The 16,011-nt window shown below is 38.4% G+C and overlaps 1 protein-coding gene and 1 long non-coding RNA gene across 18 annotated transcripts in view; one reads left to right on the forward strand and one right to left on the reverse strand.

Moving 5' to 3' along the window:
• Positions 1-16,011, reverse strand: part of LOC116216567 (uncharacterized) — a 488,234-nt gene that overhangs the window by 352,116 nt on the left and 120,107 nt on the right. The gene's annotated exons all lie outside the window — the stretch shown is intronic.
• The window catches only part of NDST4 (N-deacetylase and N-sulfotransferase 4), a 102,710-nt gene that overhangs the window by 5,529 nt on the left and 81,170 nt on the right, over positions 1-16,011 (forward strand). Inside the window, exon 2 of the mRNA XM_010709954.4 lies at positions 10,323-11,566. Within this exon, the coding sequence (XP_010708256.2) occupies positions 10,586-11,566 (981 nt within the window). The 5' untranslated portion in view covers positions 10,323-10,585. The remainder of the gene's footprint in view (positions 1-10,322; positions 11,567-16,011) is intronic.

Consider the following 16,011-nt stretch of genomic DNA (forward strand, 5'->3'; position numbering starts at 1 on the left):
AATTCCCACAGGGATGATTTATCACCCCCTAAACCACCAGAGGGGAAAGAAGCAGGTGGTCATTGTTTCACAGAGAAATTTTTAGATATGATAGGAAAGGAACTGGCCACTTTTGATTTTAAAGCTCTCAGGGCTTTTTTATTTTTTAAATAAAGTAGGACCATCTACCTTGATAGTTTTGCAAAAATACTGACATTTTGCCTACTTAAATCACTGATATAATGGACAGTTTATTCATCGCCAGTCTTTTTCATTCACTTTGATTCACTTCTAGTTTTTAGGCTGTATTTGTGCCATTTCATTGATTTCACTGTTCTACTTCAAAACAGTTGTACTGCAAATGGTGGGGCATCCTGTACACAAAGAGTTTGCAGTCCATTCAGTCACAAGGCGCTGTAAAAGCCAGTAAATACCATCAGCAACTAAGGGGCCATGCTTTGAGTTGAAATAGTGCTTAAAATGGAGGAGAGGATGCTATATTGCTGGTAACTGAAAAGCAGTGATTCTGGAACAGCATAACATATTATCTGAGTCTTATTTCCCCATACCTCATTGTTTCTAACTTACCTGTAGGGGTCCATGTTGCTATAATTCATACCAGAAAAATCACAATTAAAGATCAGGATAGCTCCGTGCTGTGCATTGTCCACACAACAAGGAACACTCTGTCCAGGCCCCAGAGCAACCCACTCAGACACTGATAAGACTAACTCCTTTTTGGGTTTAGAGAGAGATTTTCATGTCTGCATGAATCAACAGCAGTCATTTTGCATTCTTAACTATTGTACCTCAGAAAGCACTTTGTCCTACATGGAAAATATTTTCTTTCAGTTGGAACAGTATACATCTATATAGATATATGGTTTGCTTGAAACAACTATAGATTCTAGTGTTTTGTTGCATTAAGTAATGAGATATCATTTTGTAGGCTCATAACTCCCTTTCAAACCAAAAAGCCAAGCTAAGTTTCAAGAAACATCCTGGAAATACATATTGGAAAACCCAAGCCATATGAGACAATAGGAAACTGAATATAAAGGGCACTGGCAGCACATTCAGCTAAAAAGATTTTGATTACTGGTTGGATTTTCTTCTTCGTTGGATCATTTTTTCCCCCAAAAAACAAGTTAATGTCTCAGCAAATCAATAAGCAGAGAATTTTCACAAAACAGGTTAGTCAAAGCCTTTGCATTCTATCATATAACTCAAATGGTATTAGTTCAAGTTCCAGTCTGTGAGCTTAGTGTGACTCAACAAAAAATCCCTTGAATTCCCAAGTAGGTCCATTACCCAACTAGTGGCATTTCTAAATTCAGTTTTAGCTAGATGAAACAAAGAATAGATCACTTGAAGGGAAATACTTGTTTGTATTTTGAACTAAAAGAAAAACAGGATGTATAAGTCACAGATGATACACATCAGAAATCTTGAAAGTGCCCTTCCACTTGACGGAAAGTGGATTATCTCAGATAAATACTAAAAAAAAAAAAAAAAAAATTGGTGAGGGTATGAAAAATAATAAGATAAAAACAATCACTGTAATCATTGGTCTGTATACATGAAAATACTAGTTCTGCTCCGGGTTTTAAATGAACTGTGCAGTAATCACACTACGTACATTTGAACAAGTATGAATCTCAGAATAATAGAAGGGAAAATGGAAGCACTGAAAAAGCAGTGACTTCCAGAAAGCAAATAATGGTGGCAAAAAGACAGAAATCAACATTTTGGCTCCTTGCTTTGTTCTCTCACCACTAGGCATTTTTCCCTCTTTATATGCAAACACCAGTTGTACATTCATTTCAAGATTAACAAAAAAAATAAAACAGTTGAATTTGTACTAACAACATCCATAAGAATTTCTCGAACTATCCTGTCTTCTTGCAGTGTTGGAAATACTTAATGTATTAAAGTGAGATATAGTCTGTTGGATTGCATTGTAATATTTTTAGCAAATGATGAAGTTTCTGTCTAGATTAGTTTTACTGACAGTAGAAATACGCACAGCCATAATTGGCTCCCAAGAAGCTGATCCTTCCAGTTTTAAAGAGCTGGTAATAAGAACCAGAATCTTCTAACTCTTGTTTACTCTACTTTGCTTAAAAACCTTTACTACCAGTTACAAGTTAGCAATGCCAGCTCATTGCATTAGCCTGCACATTCCAGGCAAGTGCCAAAAGCCAAGATGATGCTTCCACTCATTGCTTTGCTCTTATCAGAGGCTGCTGGGACCAGACAGTTTTTGAGCAATCTGAGAGGTAAAAGGGTGGTCTCTGGCTAAACATATCATTGCACTACTACTTCAAGTATCTCCCAGAAAAGACTTGCTTTTGCCTAGCTCACTGCTTACACTACCTGTTTTTCTATGAAATCCTCTTGATGATAGCAAAATCCTCCAGACAGGGAGGGGGAATTTCAGTTGGAACTTATCTGAAGAATAAATATAGACAAACTGTTACTGTTGTATCCAGAGCTTGAAAACCATCCCTGCCTGCCTAGTGCCTGGCTTGAGCAAACTCAGAATAAACCTCTTTAAATGTTATATGGTAAACATGCTGCTCTGAGGATTTAGGCACAAAGTTGTTGTTATCTACATTTAAATAGACTTCCTTTGAAGCAAGTGATAGATCATTACTGTGTGACAGCAGTAGTTTTTCTTAAGTTAGTGGTCTCCTAACTCCTAGCACAGATGTAACCACATCGGACTTTCTCACAACTGCCAGTGACAGGATACAGGTATCAGAAAACACGTTATTGAGTGAAATAAATTGTTACTGGTATATGAATGAGACATTTGAATTATCTTCTATGACAACAAATGTTTCTAGGTCCGGTTACAGCAATAGGAAGTCAGAAAATGTGGGAAACCGTTAAGCACTGGAAAAGAGTATCAAGACCAAAGAATTCAGCCCAAAATAAGCTAGTTCAGAGCCTGTAATTGTATCATGTAAGCAAAGAAACTACTTCTTTGTAAAGGAAGAAGCTTTTAAATCTATTTAAGAAGCCTTCAAAAAGTAAAGTACCAGTAGCTAACCAGCAAATCTGTAATCACTGGCAGATTTGCAAGCTACAGAAATTCTGCCATTAGTTAGATGCTAACAAAATTATAAAAGAGATTTTTTTTTTGTTACTTATTCTGTTCTTTCTTTCTTTCTTTTTTTTTTTTTTTTGTCAGCTTTCACATATGATCAAACAATGTGCAGAGTTTAACTACTGTATTGACTGAATTTAAAGACTTTAATGGTAGGCTACCATTAAATTGCACAAATATTATATCTTGACTAAATTCAAAGCACAAATCATTCTATTGAAACTGCATTGCTAACTGACAGCCTTATAGGAGTAGACAAAGGTAACAGAATACATGAACTGTAATAAAACATCTGATACATCATCTCACAAAAGTTTCCTATGAAAACTTAAATTCAAATTGGCTTTCATCGAAGCATCAAACTATGAATTGAAAAGTGATGAAGAGCCATTAACCAAGCAACATCAGATTTGTTGATGGGGGAATGTTTTGTAGGCTGTCTTGGGGAAAACACTTGAAGTCTGCTTTTATTCACCATCTTAATTCAGAAGTACTTAGTGATGCTCATTATACCTGCATTCTATCTTAATCCAATTGGGAAAGGAAAGAATGAACAACAAGGACATGATCCTGTAGGTCACACCCTACTTTGTAGCATAGGAATACCTGCACTCTTTTCAACCACAACTTTCTGCTGTGACATTTTGGCTCTGTCATTATGACTTACGCAATAAGCTTCTGACATTCAGATCATAGCTCAATCTTCTCATTCTTGGTAGTATTTTTATACGGATCTCACAAAGGTTATGAAGACAACTGTCACTTGAAGGAGGTCATTATCCAAGAGCAAAATAGCTATTGCTTCCAGCTCAGCCAAACTGCCTTAGAGAGGACTGCATTCAGGAATAATGAATTATTATTATTTAATTTTTTTTTAGAATTTTGGTAAATTATCAGCAAGAAAGGGTATACATTATCATTACTCAAGCAAGACAAATACATGTTGAAAAAGCATGGTGTTCTGCTTATGAAGAAATACAATTGCTTCTGACGCATTTTCATCAATACTAGGCAAAATATTCACAGCTTGACTAACAGATGTATACAGAATGAAGAGTTGAACTCAGAGTACTGGTGAAGTGGATCTCTGGACATACAACACTCCTTCTCAGAAAGCAGCTTAATCCCTTCAGTGGCTGGTGCTTGTACCAGTTCAAGTAATGACCTAACAGTTCCCCTGCATATGGTGAGACTACTTAAAAAAAAAAAAAAAAAAAAAAAGTCTTACCACATAAGGTTTTCAGCCAGATGACATCAAAATGTTATATATATTTCAGTACATCATGATGCAGTGATATATCATGATATGTGATATTTTTGGAACTGAATAAAATGTGTACACAGTTAATGCTTAATGCAATAATGACAAGAACCACCCTATCAAGAAAAAGAAAAAAATATAGGTTTCTCTTTCATTTATGGGCCTCCAAAGATCATAGTTATATTTGTGGATGCTTAAGAAAAATGTTTAAGGAAATATTACAACCCCATATGTTCTAAAACACTGAAGTATTTGAGACTGATAACTAATGACAACTGGAGAAAAGGTCAGTGGACCACTATGCATGGATATTTATGACATTCCTGGATGGTCCAGATGACTGTGGATTATTGGAAGTTAATGGGCCAAAGTAAAGAAGAGTTAAAGCTGATTATCAAGCAACATCCACCAGAAGTGAGGTCTGGGTAAGACTTGGGTTAAAAATTCCTAGTGAGAATTAAGTACCATGAAATGTTACATATGATCTGGAGAATCAAAGGAGGCAACATTTCCATAAGGGAAGATTTGCTGAAGGAAAACACCACCCCTACAAGCTCACCAGTTCATGTTTGTAAGTATTCCATTGATAGAATGTTTTTGTGAGGTTCTCATTAGTGGAGATTACAGTTACTGGTCAAAAAAAAAAAAAATTATCACTGAGGAAAAACACTTGGCAAGTCAGCAGCTTCAGATATGCACGATTTAATGAGAACAAAATACATCTGTTTACACACTGTCATGAAAGTAAGCTATCATATATGTTCAAGAAAGTGGGCCTTATGTCTCCTACTCAGTTAAAAGACAAGTTGAGCACGGAAGTAAATAAAACCATTAATGTGCTTCAAATCACACTTAGCAATACTAAGCATAATAAAAATAAACCAACTTTGGTGATCCTGGAGTGAGATCAAAAGTTAGCTTCACATTAATTAGTCTGTATCAGTCAGATGTTACCTTCTTTATTAAGACTAAAGAGTCTGAGGACTCACTAAGTATATCCTTATATATGATAGATGGGAGATCTGATGTATTTGTTAAGAGGTGTATTTGCATATATGTACACATGAGAATGTGCATGTGTAAAACTCATCTTCAGATATGCCTTCAGCTGCCCTTCCACCAGGGAAGCATTATTTTCTTCAAGTTCTGAAATCATGTGGTAAATTTAAAAAGCTAAGAAATTTGGAACTCAAATAGCTAGTTTCCAAGTGTTCTTTCATGCATAAGATCGTAGTCTTTCCAATATTACAGGTGCACTATAATACAAATAGTTCAGTTGAAAGTGACCTATGAAGACCATCAAGTCTAGTTGCTTGATCAATTCAGGGCTAAACAGAAGTTAAAGTATTTTATTAACAAAGCCTGTTCCAGTGTTTGACCACCCTCATGGTAAATCAATTTTTTTTTAATGTCCAGTCTCAACCTCCCTTGGTGCAGCTTTGTGCCATTCCCATGTATCTTATCATTGGTTGCTGGAGTGCAGAGCCTGGTAAGTCACTGTCCACTTCCCATCGCCAGGAAGAGAGCAGTGAGGTCACCTTTCCTCAAAGGAGATACCCCGCAGCCCAGATTTTTTTGTCTTCCTCTGGACACATTCAAGTACCGTAAATTCTTTTTATATTATGGAGCCCAGAAATACACACAATAGTCAAGGTGAGGCCACACCAGTACTAAATACAGCAGGAGAATCAAATCTTTTGACTGGTTGTGCTGTGTTTAATGCACCCACAATGTTGTTTGCCCTCTTGGCTGCTAGGGCGCACCTTCTGACTCAGAGCCTACTGTCAACCAAGTCTCTCCACAGGGCTTTCTGCAGCCACTCATCTCCCAGTCTGTAATTGTGTCTGGCATTACTCTCTCCCTGGTGCAGAGCCTGGCATTTATCCTTGTTGAATTTCATGCCATTGATGATTACCCAACATGCCAATCTATGTAGATCTCTCTGCAAGGCCTCTTGTCCCTTGAGAGCCAACTGTATTTCCCAGTTTAGTGTAATCAGCAAACTTGTTTTGGATGCACTCCGCTCCTGCATCCAGATCACTGAAAAAGTGCTGAACGAAACTGGCCCTAAAACTGAGTGCTGGGGAATGTCACTAGTGACTGTACACTGGGCAGATGTAGCTCCATTCACAATGGCACTGAGCTCTACTGCTGAGCCAGCTCATCGTCAAGAAAAGCATCTATATGCTTATCTCAAAGTTGGACAACTTGTCCAAAAGGATGTTGTGAGGGACAGTATCAAAGGCCTTCCTAAAATCCAGAAAGATTTAAAACAGCATAAGGGCTATTCTCTCTCTGCACTGAGCAGAAACCCTGAACATTTGCCTGTGGTCAACAGGAATTATTTTTCACTTGAATTGGTTCTCTTGTTTCTCTGTTGAATGAGCAGTCATTATGTAAGGAGTAGTAAGCTGGTGTCATGGATCATTAGACTGCTAATAAATGGCAGAAGTCATATAAGCATAGAAAGGAAGGAAAAGAGGAAAGATTTTAGCCTAAAGAGAAGTTTTATATATAGAAAATAAAGACATGCTGACTTCTGATTTATACTGGAATAGGATGAGAGGAAGCCCTGGCCTGTTTCCAGATGAGGTGCACATAGAGCATTGCACTGGCTGAGACAGGCAGCCAGAAATCACCATATTACAGAAAGTGCACTGCTCCTCTATGTAGCCTTGTAGTCAGCAATGTATTGTTAACCTGCTACAGATGTGAAGCCTATTCAATCAATCAACAACATGGATAAAAACAAGTTTACTTGGTGTTAACCAAGATTTCTGCTTTTCATAAGCCAAACCAGAACCTTAGCCTGGCTACAATGACAGAAGAGCTGATACCCCTGCCAGGCAGTGTTCTCCCCACCCTTCACTTGGGCTGGCAGCCCAAGCACCAGATACCTGCTGCTATCCTGATACCCAAGCCAGACCACTAACATATCATGTATTTCTTCTGAACACAAGGCAGCAACACTCAGTCTTAATAGAACTCTTTATTTACCCAGGCAATAACTTCATTAATGCAGTGATCCCTCAACAGAAATAGCAAGCTGATTTTGCAATACGGAGCTGCATTCTGCATCGTCCGTGTTTCCCTATCCATTAGTTGCACCTATTTTGGTTGAAATATGTGCTAAAATCACTACACGCTGTTAGAAGATCCATACTCAGAAACTGGACCATGAGAGAGTCAGCTTAGCTTTTATTCCTGGTGCTGTGCTAACACAAGGCATTAATAACATGTTATTTCTTCTCACTACTGTGCTATCATTTTTTAGCCTTGAGTCTTGATCTCCCTATCAATCATCTTCAATATCAGTATGCTTTAAGCAATCAGATGCATTTGTATGAGGAAGCAGCAAGTATTCAGCAAATAAATGAATTTTTCAAACTTCCAGGATGCCTAAGTTAAAGAAAATTGACAATTCTTGCAGATATGTGTGGCACCTCAACGTACAGTTGTACAATTTCTGGCCAGGGACACTGTGTCTAGAGAGACAGCTAAACACAAGACTGAAACACCTACTAAAGGATCAAGTCTGGGAAAACATAAGCAGAATTCCTTGATAAGTGTACCCAGCTCTTTGTCCCTGAAGAGTCAGTGTGCTTTGACCAGTTATCATTGGTTCACAGGCCCTCAAATACCAGTTTCTAAAATGAAACTACATTAGCTAATTATGAATGATGGCCTATTTTCATGTTTTCAAATTAATATAGTACAGAAACACTCTAAAGAATTTTGAATTTTTGAGTGAATATAAAGCTGTTGAACTTTGAGGAGGAAGAGTTTAAAAGGCACAAACAGCACTTAACTTCCAATTACGCTTTGGAAAATGTCCCACTGGAGGCTAATAGAGCTGATTTATTTTCATAAACTTTAATTACTTCACACTTTTTTTTTTAATTTATTTAAACTGAACAATATAATCAGTTCAACAGATGAGCTCAAATGCAATACACAACACAAAAAGGGACCTGCTCCAAATCCAGATTTCCTCCTGGAAGTCTAAATTTTTAATTAATCTTCATATTGCATGTCTAGATCATAGAATTGCTCAGGTTAGAGGGGAAAGGGACCTTACAGACCATCCAGATCCAACCCCCTGCCTCACGCTGTTTTTCTTGCTGTCAACACCAGATCAGGCTGCCCAGAGCCCCAACCAACCTGGTCTTGGACACTTCCAGAGACAGGACATTCACAGCTTCAAGATAGATAACTGAATACTTGTGCTTGTGATAATATTTGTATACAACAAGCATACTCTTCTACATAATTAGAAACTACATACTATTCTAGATAACTAGGAGATATTTTTAGTAGTGATATTTATATTAACTAATTTGGGATTAAAAAATATTTTTGTTTTTTATGAATTTGCAGGCTTTTTTTTTTCTAGCAACATAAGTGATAATAACAGTGAAGAACTAGCTAAAGTGTATTATTTGGAGAGCTTGCAATGCCAGAGAGAGATCCAGCAAGACAGAACAGCAAGGAGAAATGTGCAGTTTTAGGTCTCCTTGAATGCAATTCCCCCTTGCACTGAAGATGTTGATTGAGACATCCAGTTAGTATTCATTGCAATTTAGCAGCAGATTTTTTAGAACAGAAACCCTCTTTATTTTATATATTTATTAAACATAAGTGTCTCAATTAAGGTGCTTTACATGCCTGGATGATTTGTGAGACCCTTCTGGAAAGAGCATGAGGACAGGGCTGTTTGCTCTGTGAGTTGAGGTGAGAACAGGTGCTATCTGGCAAAAAGCAAGAAAATATTGCCCTCTAGTGCACAAAGAAAGCAGAAGATGCAAAGTCCAAGGTGTGTGTGGGAGGGTGTTAATCATTGTTCCAAGATATCTCACATGCTAACAAAACTAAGACTTGCTGCAATTAGCTGTTTTGTGAGGAGATTACTCCCCCTCCCCCCTCTCCCCCACTAGGCTGTCCTTCCCACAGAGAGAGCAGTTCTCCTAATCCAATAAACCCTCAGAGTCGGGCTGAGTGACTCATCAATGTCACTGCATCTGAAGCACGGCCCCATAGACAATGCTTCACTTGATCTGGTTTTATCTTTTTATAAAATCTTAATTAGAGCTTTAATAAGAAGTGAGATCCCAACAAGCACACAGCAAACTGCAGAATGAAAGAAGTACCAATGGGATTCAGGGAGGGGGAGGGGAGGAAGGGGAAGATAGTCTTCCAATTAACTTCATGATTTTAATTTCTTAGCAATAGCTGCATTTCTTTTCTATTTCACCCTTCACACAGTAGACATTACTAAATACAGGGCACTTTTCACACTTTTTTTGACTGCTTATTAAACTCAGTGCAGAAGTTACCCACCTTGCTTTGCTGGTTTTGTTAACTGCCACGTGACACACAGCAGGGTCACTAACACTACGTAAAACTTTAGTAAACTCTCAGCCAGCCTCAGCAGTAACTCCCTCTGCTCTGCATTTTGTGGTGTAATAGCTGTGCACAGTTGCTTGTCTTTCATGTCACTGTCATCACTGCTGAAACACACTACCCAGCACCACCTCACTGTGCTCACATCCTCTGTTTGATCTCCAGAAACATTCAGCAAGCATTGATGCATGTCAATGGGTGCCATTTTTCTTCCACATGGAAGAGTTTAGTGGCACACCTTTGCTTCATATGCACTTCCATGTCAGACACCATTATGCCAGGTAATCCCTCTGCTGCCACCTGTCGCACTGCAACAAAATGTAACAGAATATTGGCAGGTAAGTTCAACCTCCACTGTTTTATCACCAACATCCACCTCTGACATTGTGAGCCAACATAATAAAATAGAAGCAGCTCTGGTTTGTTAAAGAAAGCAAGCAACATTTGAACTGTTCAAATAGCGCTTGAGCCTCCCTCTCAACTTATATCGCTGATATCATTGTCTTTTTTAACATGCATTTTTAATTGCTTTATGGATTTTATTTACTTTTATTTTACTTGTTGTTGCAGATAATGTTAAGAGTTTTCTTCATTGATTATTGGCAACTGCTGCATTCTGAGAAAGCCTCTTTCAATTTAGCTTTCCAGATCTTTTGATTTCCTGCTCCGACAGCTTTATAATCTCTCCAACAACTTCATAAATGCACTGCAATGGTCACATGAACGGCTCAGGAGAGGAATCAACACCTCTGCGTCTCACTGTTATTATGGCACTTTAGAAAGAGAAAACCAAAAAGCAACGAGTCCAAGTCAAGTTGGAAGTCTTACAAAAGATGAATCTAATAGTGAGGCTCCGAAGAAGTTTCAGAACACTAGTCATTCTCCTGGCTGCCTTCTGCCTAGCAAGTATTGTCATTTCTGCCTATTACCTGTACACTGGCTACAAGCAGGAGATGACTCTTGCAGAAACCACTGGAGAAGCAGAGTGTGAAGATCTCAAGCTTTTACCATACAGGTCCATGGAGCTGAAAACAGCTAAGCCAATCGATCCATCTAAAACTGATTCCACCATCCTTCTCTTTGTGGAAAGTCAGTACTCCCAGCTGGGACAAGACATCATAGCCATCCTTGAATCCAGCAGATTTCAATACCACATGGTCATCGCACCTGCCAAGGGAGATATTCCCCCTCTCACAGACAACGGAAGAGGAAAATATACAATTATTATATATGAGAATATTTTAAAGTATGTATCCATGGACTCGTGGAATAGAGAGCTTCTGGAAAAATACTGCGTGGAATACAGTGTTAGCATAATTGGTTTTCATAAAGCCAATGAGAACAGCTCCCCAAGTACAAAACTGAAAGGCTTGCCATTACATCTTTACAATAACATTGCCCTCAAAGATTGTGTTGTAAACTCTCAGTCTCCCCTTCTGCGCATTACCAAAGCACCACGGACTGAGAAAGGCCCACTGCCTGGTGAAGACTGGACAGTTTTCCACTTCAACCATTCCACCTACCAACCTGTGCTTTTAACTGAACTGCAGACTTCCAGGCCAACCCCCATGGCATTGCCAAAGGCTGCTCTGTATGCAACTGTCATCCAGGACTTGGGGCTTCATGATGGGATTCAGAGAGTTCTTTTTGGAAACAACCTGACCTTCTGGTTGCACAAGCTGATCTTTATTGATGCCATCTCTTTTCTGTCAGGGAAGAAGCTCACACTGTCCTTGGAGAGATACATTCTGGTTGACATTGATGACATCTTTGTTGGGAAAGAGGGAACAAGGATGAATGTCAACGATGTCAAGGTAAGGCAAGAACTGGGGAATACCAACCTGGATGCAAACATGTTCATTGGTAACAAGGAGACAAAGGGTCAAAAAACTGAGAGTCCCACTTCTGTTTAAAGGCTCAAAGTACATAAATATACCCAGCAAATACGGAAACAACCCCAGGCTGTTTTAAATGTCTCTTTACTCACATGCATACAGAGATGCATTCAAGTATGTTGAATGCATGGACATGGCCTCAAACAATAAAGTATATAGCAAACATACTGACCGCCTCTCACTCTTGTAAGTACTGCTCACTTGAGAAAGTGGATAAAAAAGAACAAAAACATTTGAATACCTCACATAACCATTTTTTTCTCTCCAAACTAAGACAAAGGCATCTCCATTTCTGGAGCAAATTTACTGCTGAGAACTCTGAACTCAGATAAGAACACATTTTACACTGCATTAATTCCCCCCCCCCCCCCTTTGAATATACATATATGTGTATGTCTGCTTATGACATATATAAAAATTCCATTTATATGCATTTGCTGTTATTTCTGTCATTATTATTGAAAAATGAACAGAACAATGAAAGATTGTTCATTTTTTGAAATCTCCCATAACTATCACTATATCAAAATAGAATAAAAAAGGAATGGAAAAATTGGTCACAGTTTGACTTTCAGGGCTTAGCAGGATAATTTTCATTAACAGATAAGAATCCAAAGTTACTAGTGATAGGTTGAAAGCACAGCCTACACTTTAGCAAATGACCTAAGTATCTGATTGTTCACAGACTACTTTTTGGAGAATTTTTCAAACTTATTTTCATAGTCTTTATATTCAGAGACTCAATTATATCTGTCTAGATTAATTCTTAAAAGTGCATGCACTATAGGAAGACATGCAGACTTAAAGAGGTAAATAGACAGAAGTCTATACTGCATGAATAGACAGAAGTCTACTGCATGAAAATTACTTTATTGCGATTTTCCACATGCATGAGAATCATGTTCAGATATTAACTGAAGCTCCTAAGCATGCAACATTACATTCTCTAGCCTTTATTATAGAATTTTCATGTAAATACTCTACTGCTTTTGTGAGCAATAAGCAAGCCTCCTTTTTCTTTCTTTCTTTTCTTTTTTTTTTTTTTTAACACCTAGATATCTATTTTGTTTCTTAATACTTATTTCCAGTTCTATGAGCTTTACATTTGCCTGCCAACTCATCTGGATCACTAAGAGAGTGATATAATAGCCTCCAAAAAGAGTAGTTTCATACAAATAAAACACTGGAAAACTATTAATCAAACCAGGAGTATGATAGATCATCAGAGCAGCATCCAGACACTTAAAGAGCCTGCATTAGATATTCCTGGTGTCTTGTGATCCAAGCACTACACACAAGCTAAGTGATCAAGTGTTTCCTCTGAAGAAATGCATGATAAAACACATTGACAAAGGGCCCATCTAAAAGAGGAAATTAGCTAAAAATGCAATTGTGGAACAAGTTTTTCCAAGTGAGCTTTTTGCACACAGAGCTTTTAGAGTCTTATCTATATTGATTAAGAAGTCCCTATTACTTGAACAGAACACCTACGTCAAGACACTTGTAAATTCAAACCATACTGTCATCTGAAATAATCTCCAAGCCCCAAGAAAAGCCCCATATCATTTTCCTTTTTATCCAGAAATCAACAATGCTCGTAGACAAACCTTTCACTTATGCTTGGCAGAGCAGCCATGTCCCATCATCATTCTTTATGGGAGATACAGGACACAATTGGAGATCTGAGGGCTATGTGAGGAGCTGAATGTCAGAATTCTAGCTGCTAAAAGCATTCAGCATCACTTTTGTATGCTGCACACATTCAGCCATCTGAAAACTGAACAGTCCAGAACACTGAATACCTTAACAACAAGAGAAAGGATCTGCTAGGCTTCAGACTTTAATAATAATAATATTAAGCATGGTGAGACCTCTCTTTATGGATTATATTCAAGTCAAGTTTTGAAGGGAAGCTTTCATTGTTCCCACCCTTCTCAAGTGCTGAACAAGTAGCCCACCTCCATTGCAATACTACAAATAGTTTCATTCACGGGATAAATTCTCTCTTGGTCTCAGAGAAGAAATCACATAACAAACACAAACCATGGTGAGATATCTTTTGCAGGCACAAGCTCAGAACTGACTTCCCCATCAGGCACACTTTTGGAAGGGATAGTTTATTTCCCTTTTAGATGATGCTCCCATGTAAAGAGATTCTGCACCTTGACCATCCGTTACTATTCTGCATGTCAAACTGGGGCTTTCATTTCAAATCAGACTAGACATTCTCAGAATACAGCAGCATTCAAAGCAGAATGCTTGCTAATGAATATGACAAAAAAAATCAGGGTGTACTTTAGTTAGTTTACAGTAAAAGATAATTACAGTGAGTTAGAGGAAAATCTCAGAAGTCACTTGGGAAAGAAAGCAATTAAGAGCCAGTGAGCCTGGCTTCACTTCTCATAACAAAGCAGCCTCCTTGGTCAAAACACAAAATAGCAAAGGAAAACAACATTTAGGAGGCTAATACTTAAGCAATGTCAAAATATTGCTAAGCATTGTGACTAGCTGCTCAAAGGGGGCTGTGTTTCCACAGCACAGTGGGAGACTGCCACGAAATGCATGGAGGTGACACACGGAGGCAACGGTTGTGCTTGCCTTGTATGTGTATTGTAAGAGTGAAAGCAGGAGCAGGGAGGTGATTGCCCCCCTGTTTTCATCTGTGGTGAGGCTATACCTCAAGTATTTTGTTCAATTTTGGGCTCCTTGCGACAAGAGAGATGTTGAGGCCCTGGAGTGTGTTCAGAGAAGGGCAACGAAACTGGTGCGGTGTCTGGAGCATAGGTCCGATGGAGAGTGGCTGAGATTGTTTAATCCGGAGAAAAGGAGGCTCAGGGGAGACCTTATGGCTCTCCACAACTGCCTGAAAGGAGATTGTGGTGAGGTGGTGGTTGGCCTCTTCTCCTGGGTAGGATGAGAAGGAATGGCCTTAAGTCGTGCCAGGAGTGGTTCAGGTTGGGTATAAGGAAGAATTTCTTCTCAGAAACAGTGTGATGCACAGGAACAGGTTGCCCAGGGAGGCGCTGGAGTTGCTATCCCTGGAGGTGTTCAAGAAAAGGTTGAATGTTGTATTTAGGGACATGGTCTAGTGGACAGTATCAGTGGTAGCTGGATGGTTGGCCTACATGTTCTTAGAGGTCTTTTCCAACTTTTATGATTCTGTGAGAATTGTACAGGCTCTTTATGTTGTTCAACGAGAATAAACGTTGAATGAGAAACAAACAAAAAATTTAGACCATTTCCTTTCTTTTCCAAGCTGCATATTTCAGGTATATTTAGCACAAAAATCATAGTCCGTATGAACAGTATTGTGTACATCAAAATTCATTTCATCCCATCTTCTGTAACAGATGTTTACATCAGTATCTCCAACATGGACTTATTTATACAATACTTTAAAAACACCCACAAACCAAACATGAAGTGCTGTTTGTAATGAAGAAGTTTCTCAGCATAGTACAATTCACTGAATTATACCACATCACTACTTCTTCAGTTCCTTCAGTTTGTAGCACTTGTCATTAAAGCTGGCACAGATTCATTTTGCAAACTTATTTGGGATTCTGTTAGACTCTTAAGGTGCCATAGACACTAGTGTTGCTTGGGAATGCTTTTATATGCACCAGATTCCCAGATGCATACAAGAAAACTGGAAACAGATGCACTCTTCTGAAACTGTGTTAAAAATACTGTCAAATAACATCCCTCTATTTAAGCTCTTAGGAATTTCCTCCCAGTGACCAAGTGTATAATAATTGCCAATCCAAAGGACACATGACTAGAAATGAGTTTTTTGATAACAGTATTCATATGTAGCAATAAAAAGACGAGTAACACTGTTCCTGTGTAATTACTTCCTGCAACTTGAATGTTTTTATCCTCTCACAAAGCCTTTCCTCAATTAGGTGCTTCGAGGATATATATATAGTTTTATAAAGGGTGGCATCAGCTGAAGAAACAGAGATTAGAAAACAGAGTTATTATGGGCTCTATTTACCACAAAAGATCTCCTAGTCCCTTGTATTACAGAAGTTGTGCAAGGTCATATCTGGCTAAGTAATTAAACAGGAACTCAGCAGAGCCACAGAAAGCTATTTTCCTAAGCTTTGCAGAGATCTATCAGAGCCCCTACAAATGAATTCCTCTCTTTCCCTCCTGCCAATATATTATCTCTCTGCTTGATTTTAGAAGGCAAAAGACTCAAGAACTCTTCGGTTACTTTGCAGAATTACTGAATTCGTGTACTTGCAAATTATTTTGGTTCTTGACCATGTGATGAGTCTATGATAGTCATCAGTGGTTTAGCAAAAACAACTAGAAATATCTGCTTTTGTATTCTCTGGGGGTTGCCACACAGAAAGAAT

The sequence above is a fragment of the Meleagris gallopavo genome, chromosome 4 (assembly GCF_905368555.1).
Source record: "Meleagris gallopavo chromosome 4, MGAL_WU_HG_1.1, whole genome shotgun sequence".
Lineage (NCBI taxonomy): Eukaryota > Metazoa > Chordata > Aves > Galliformes > Phasianidae > Meleagris > Meleagris gallopavo.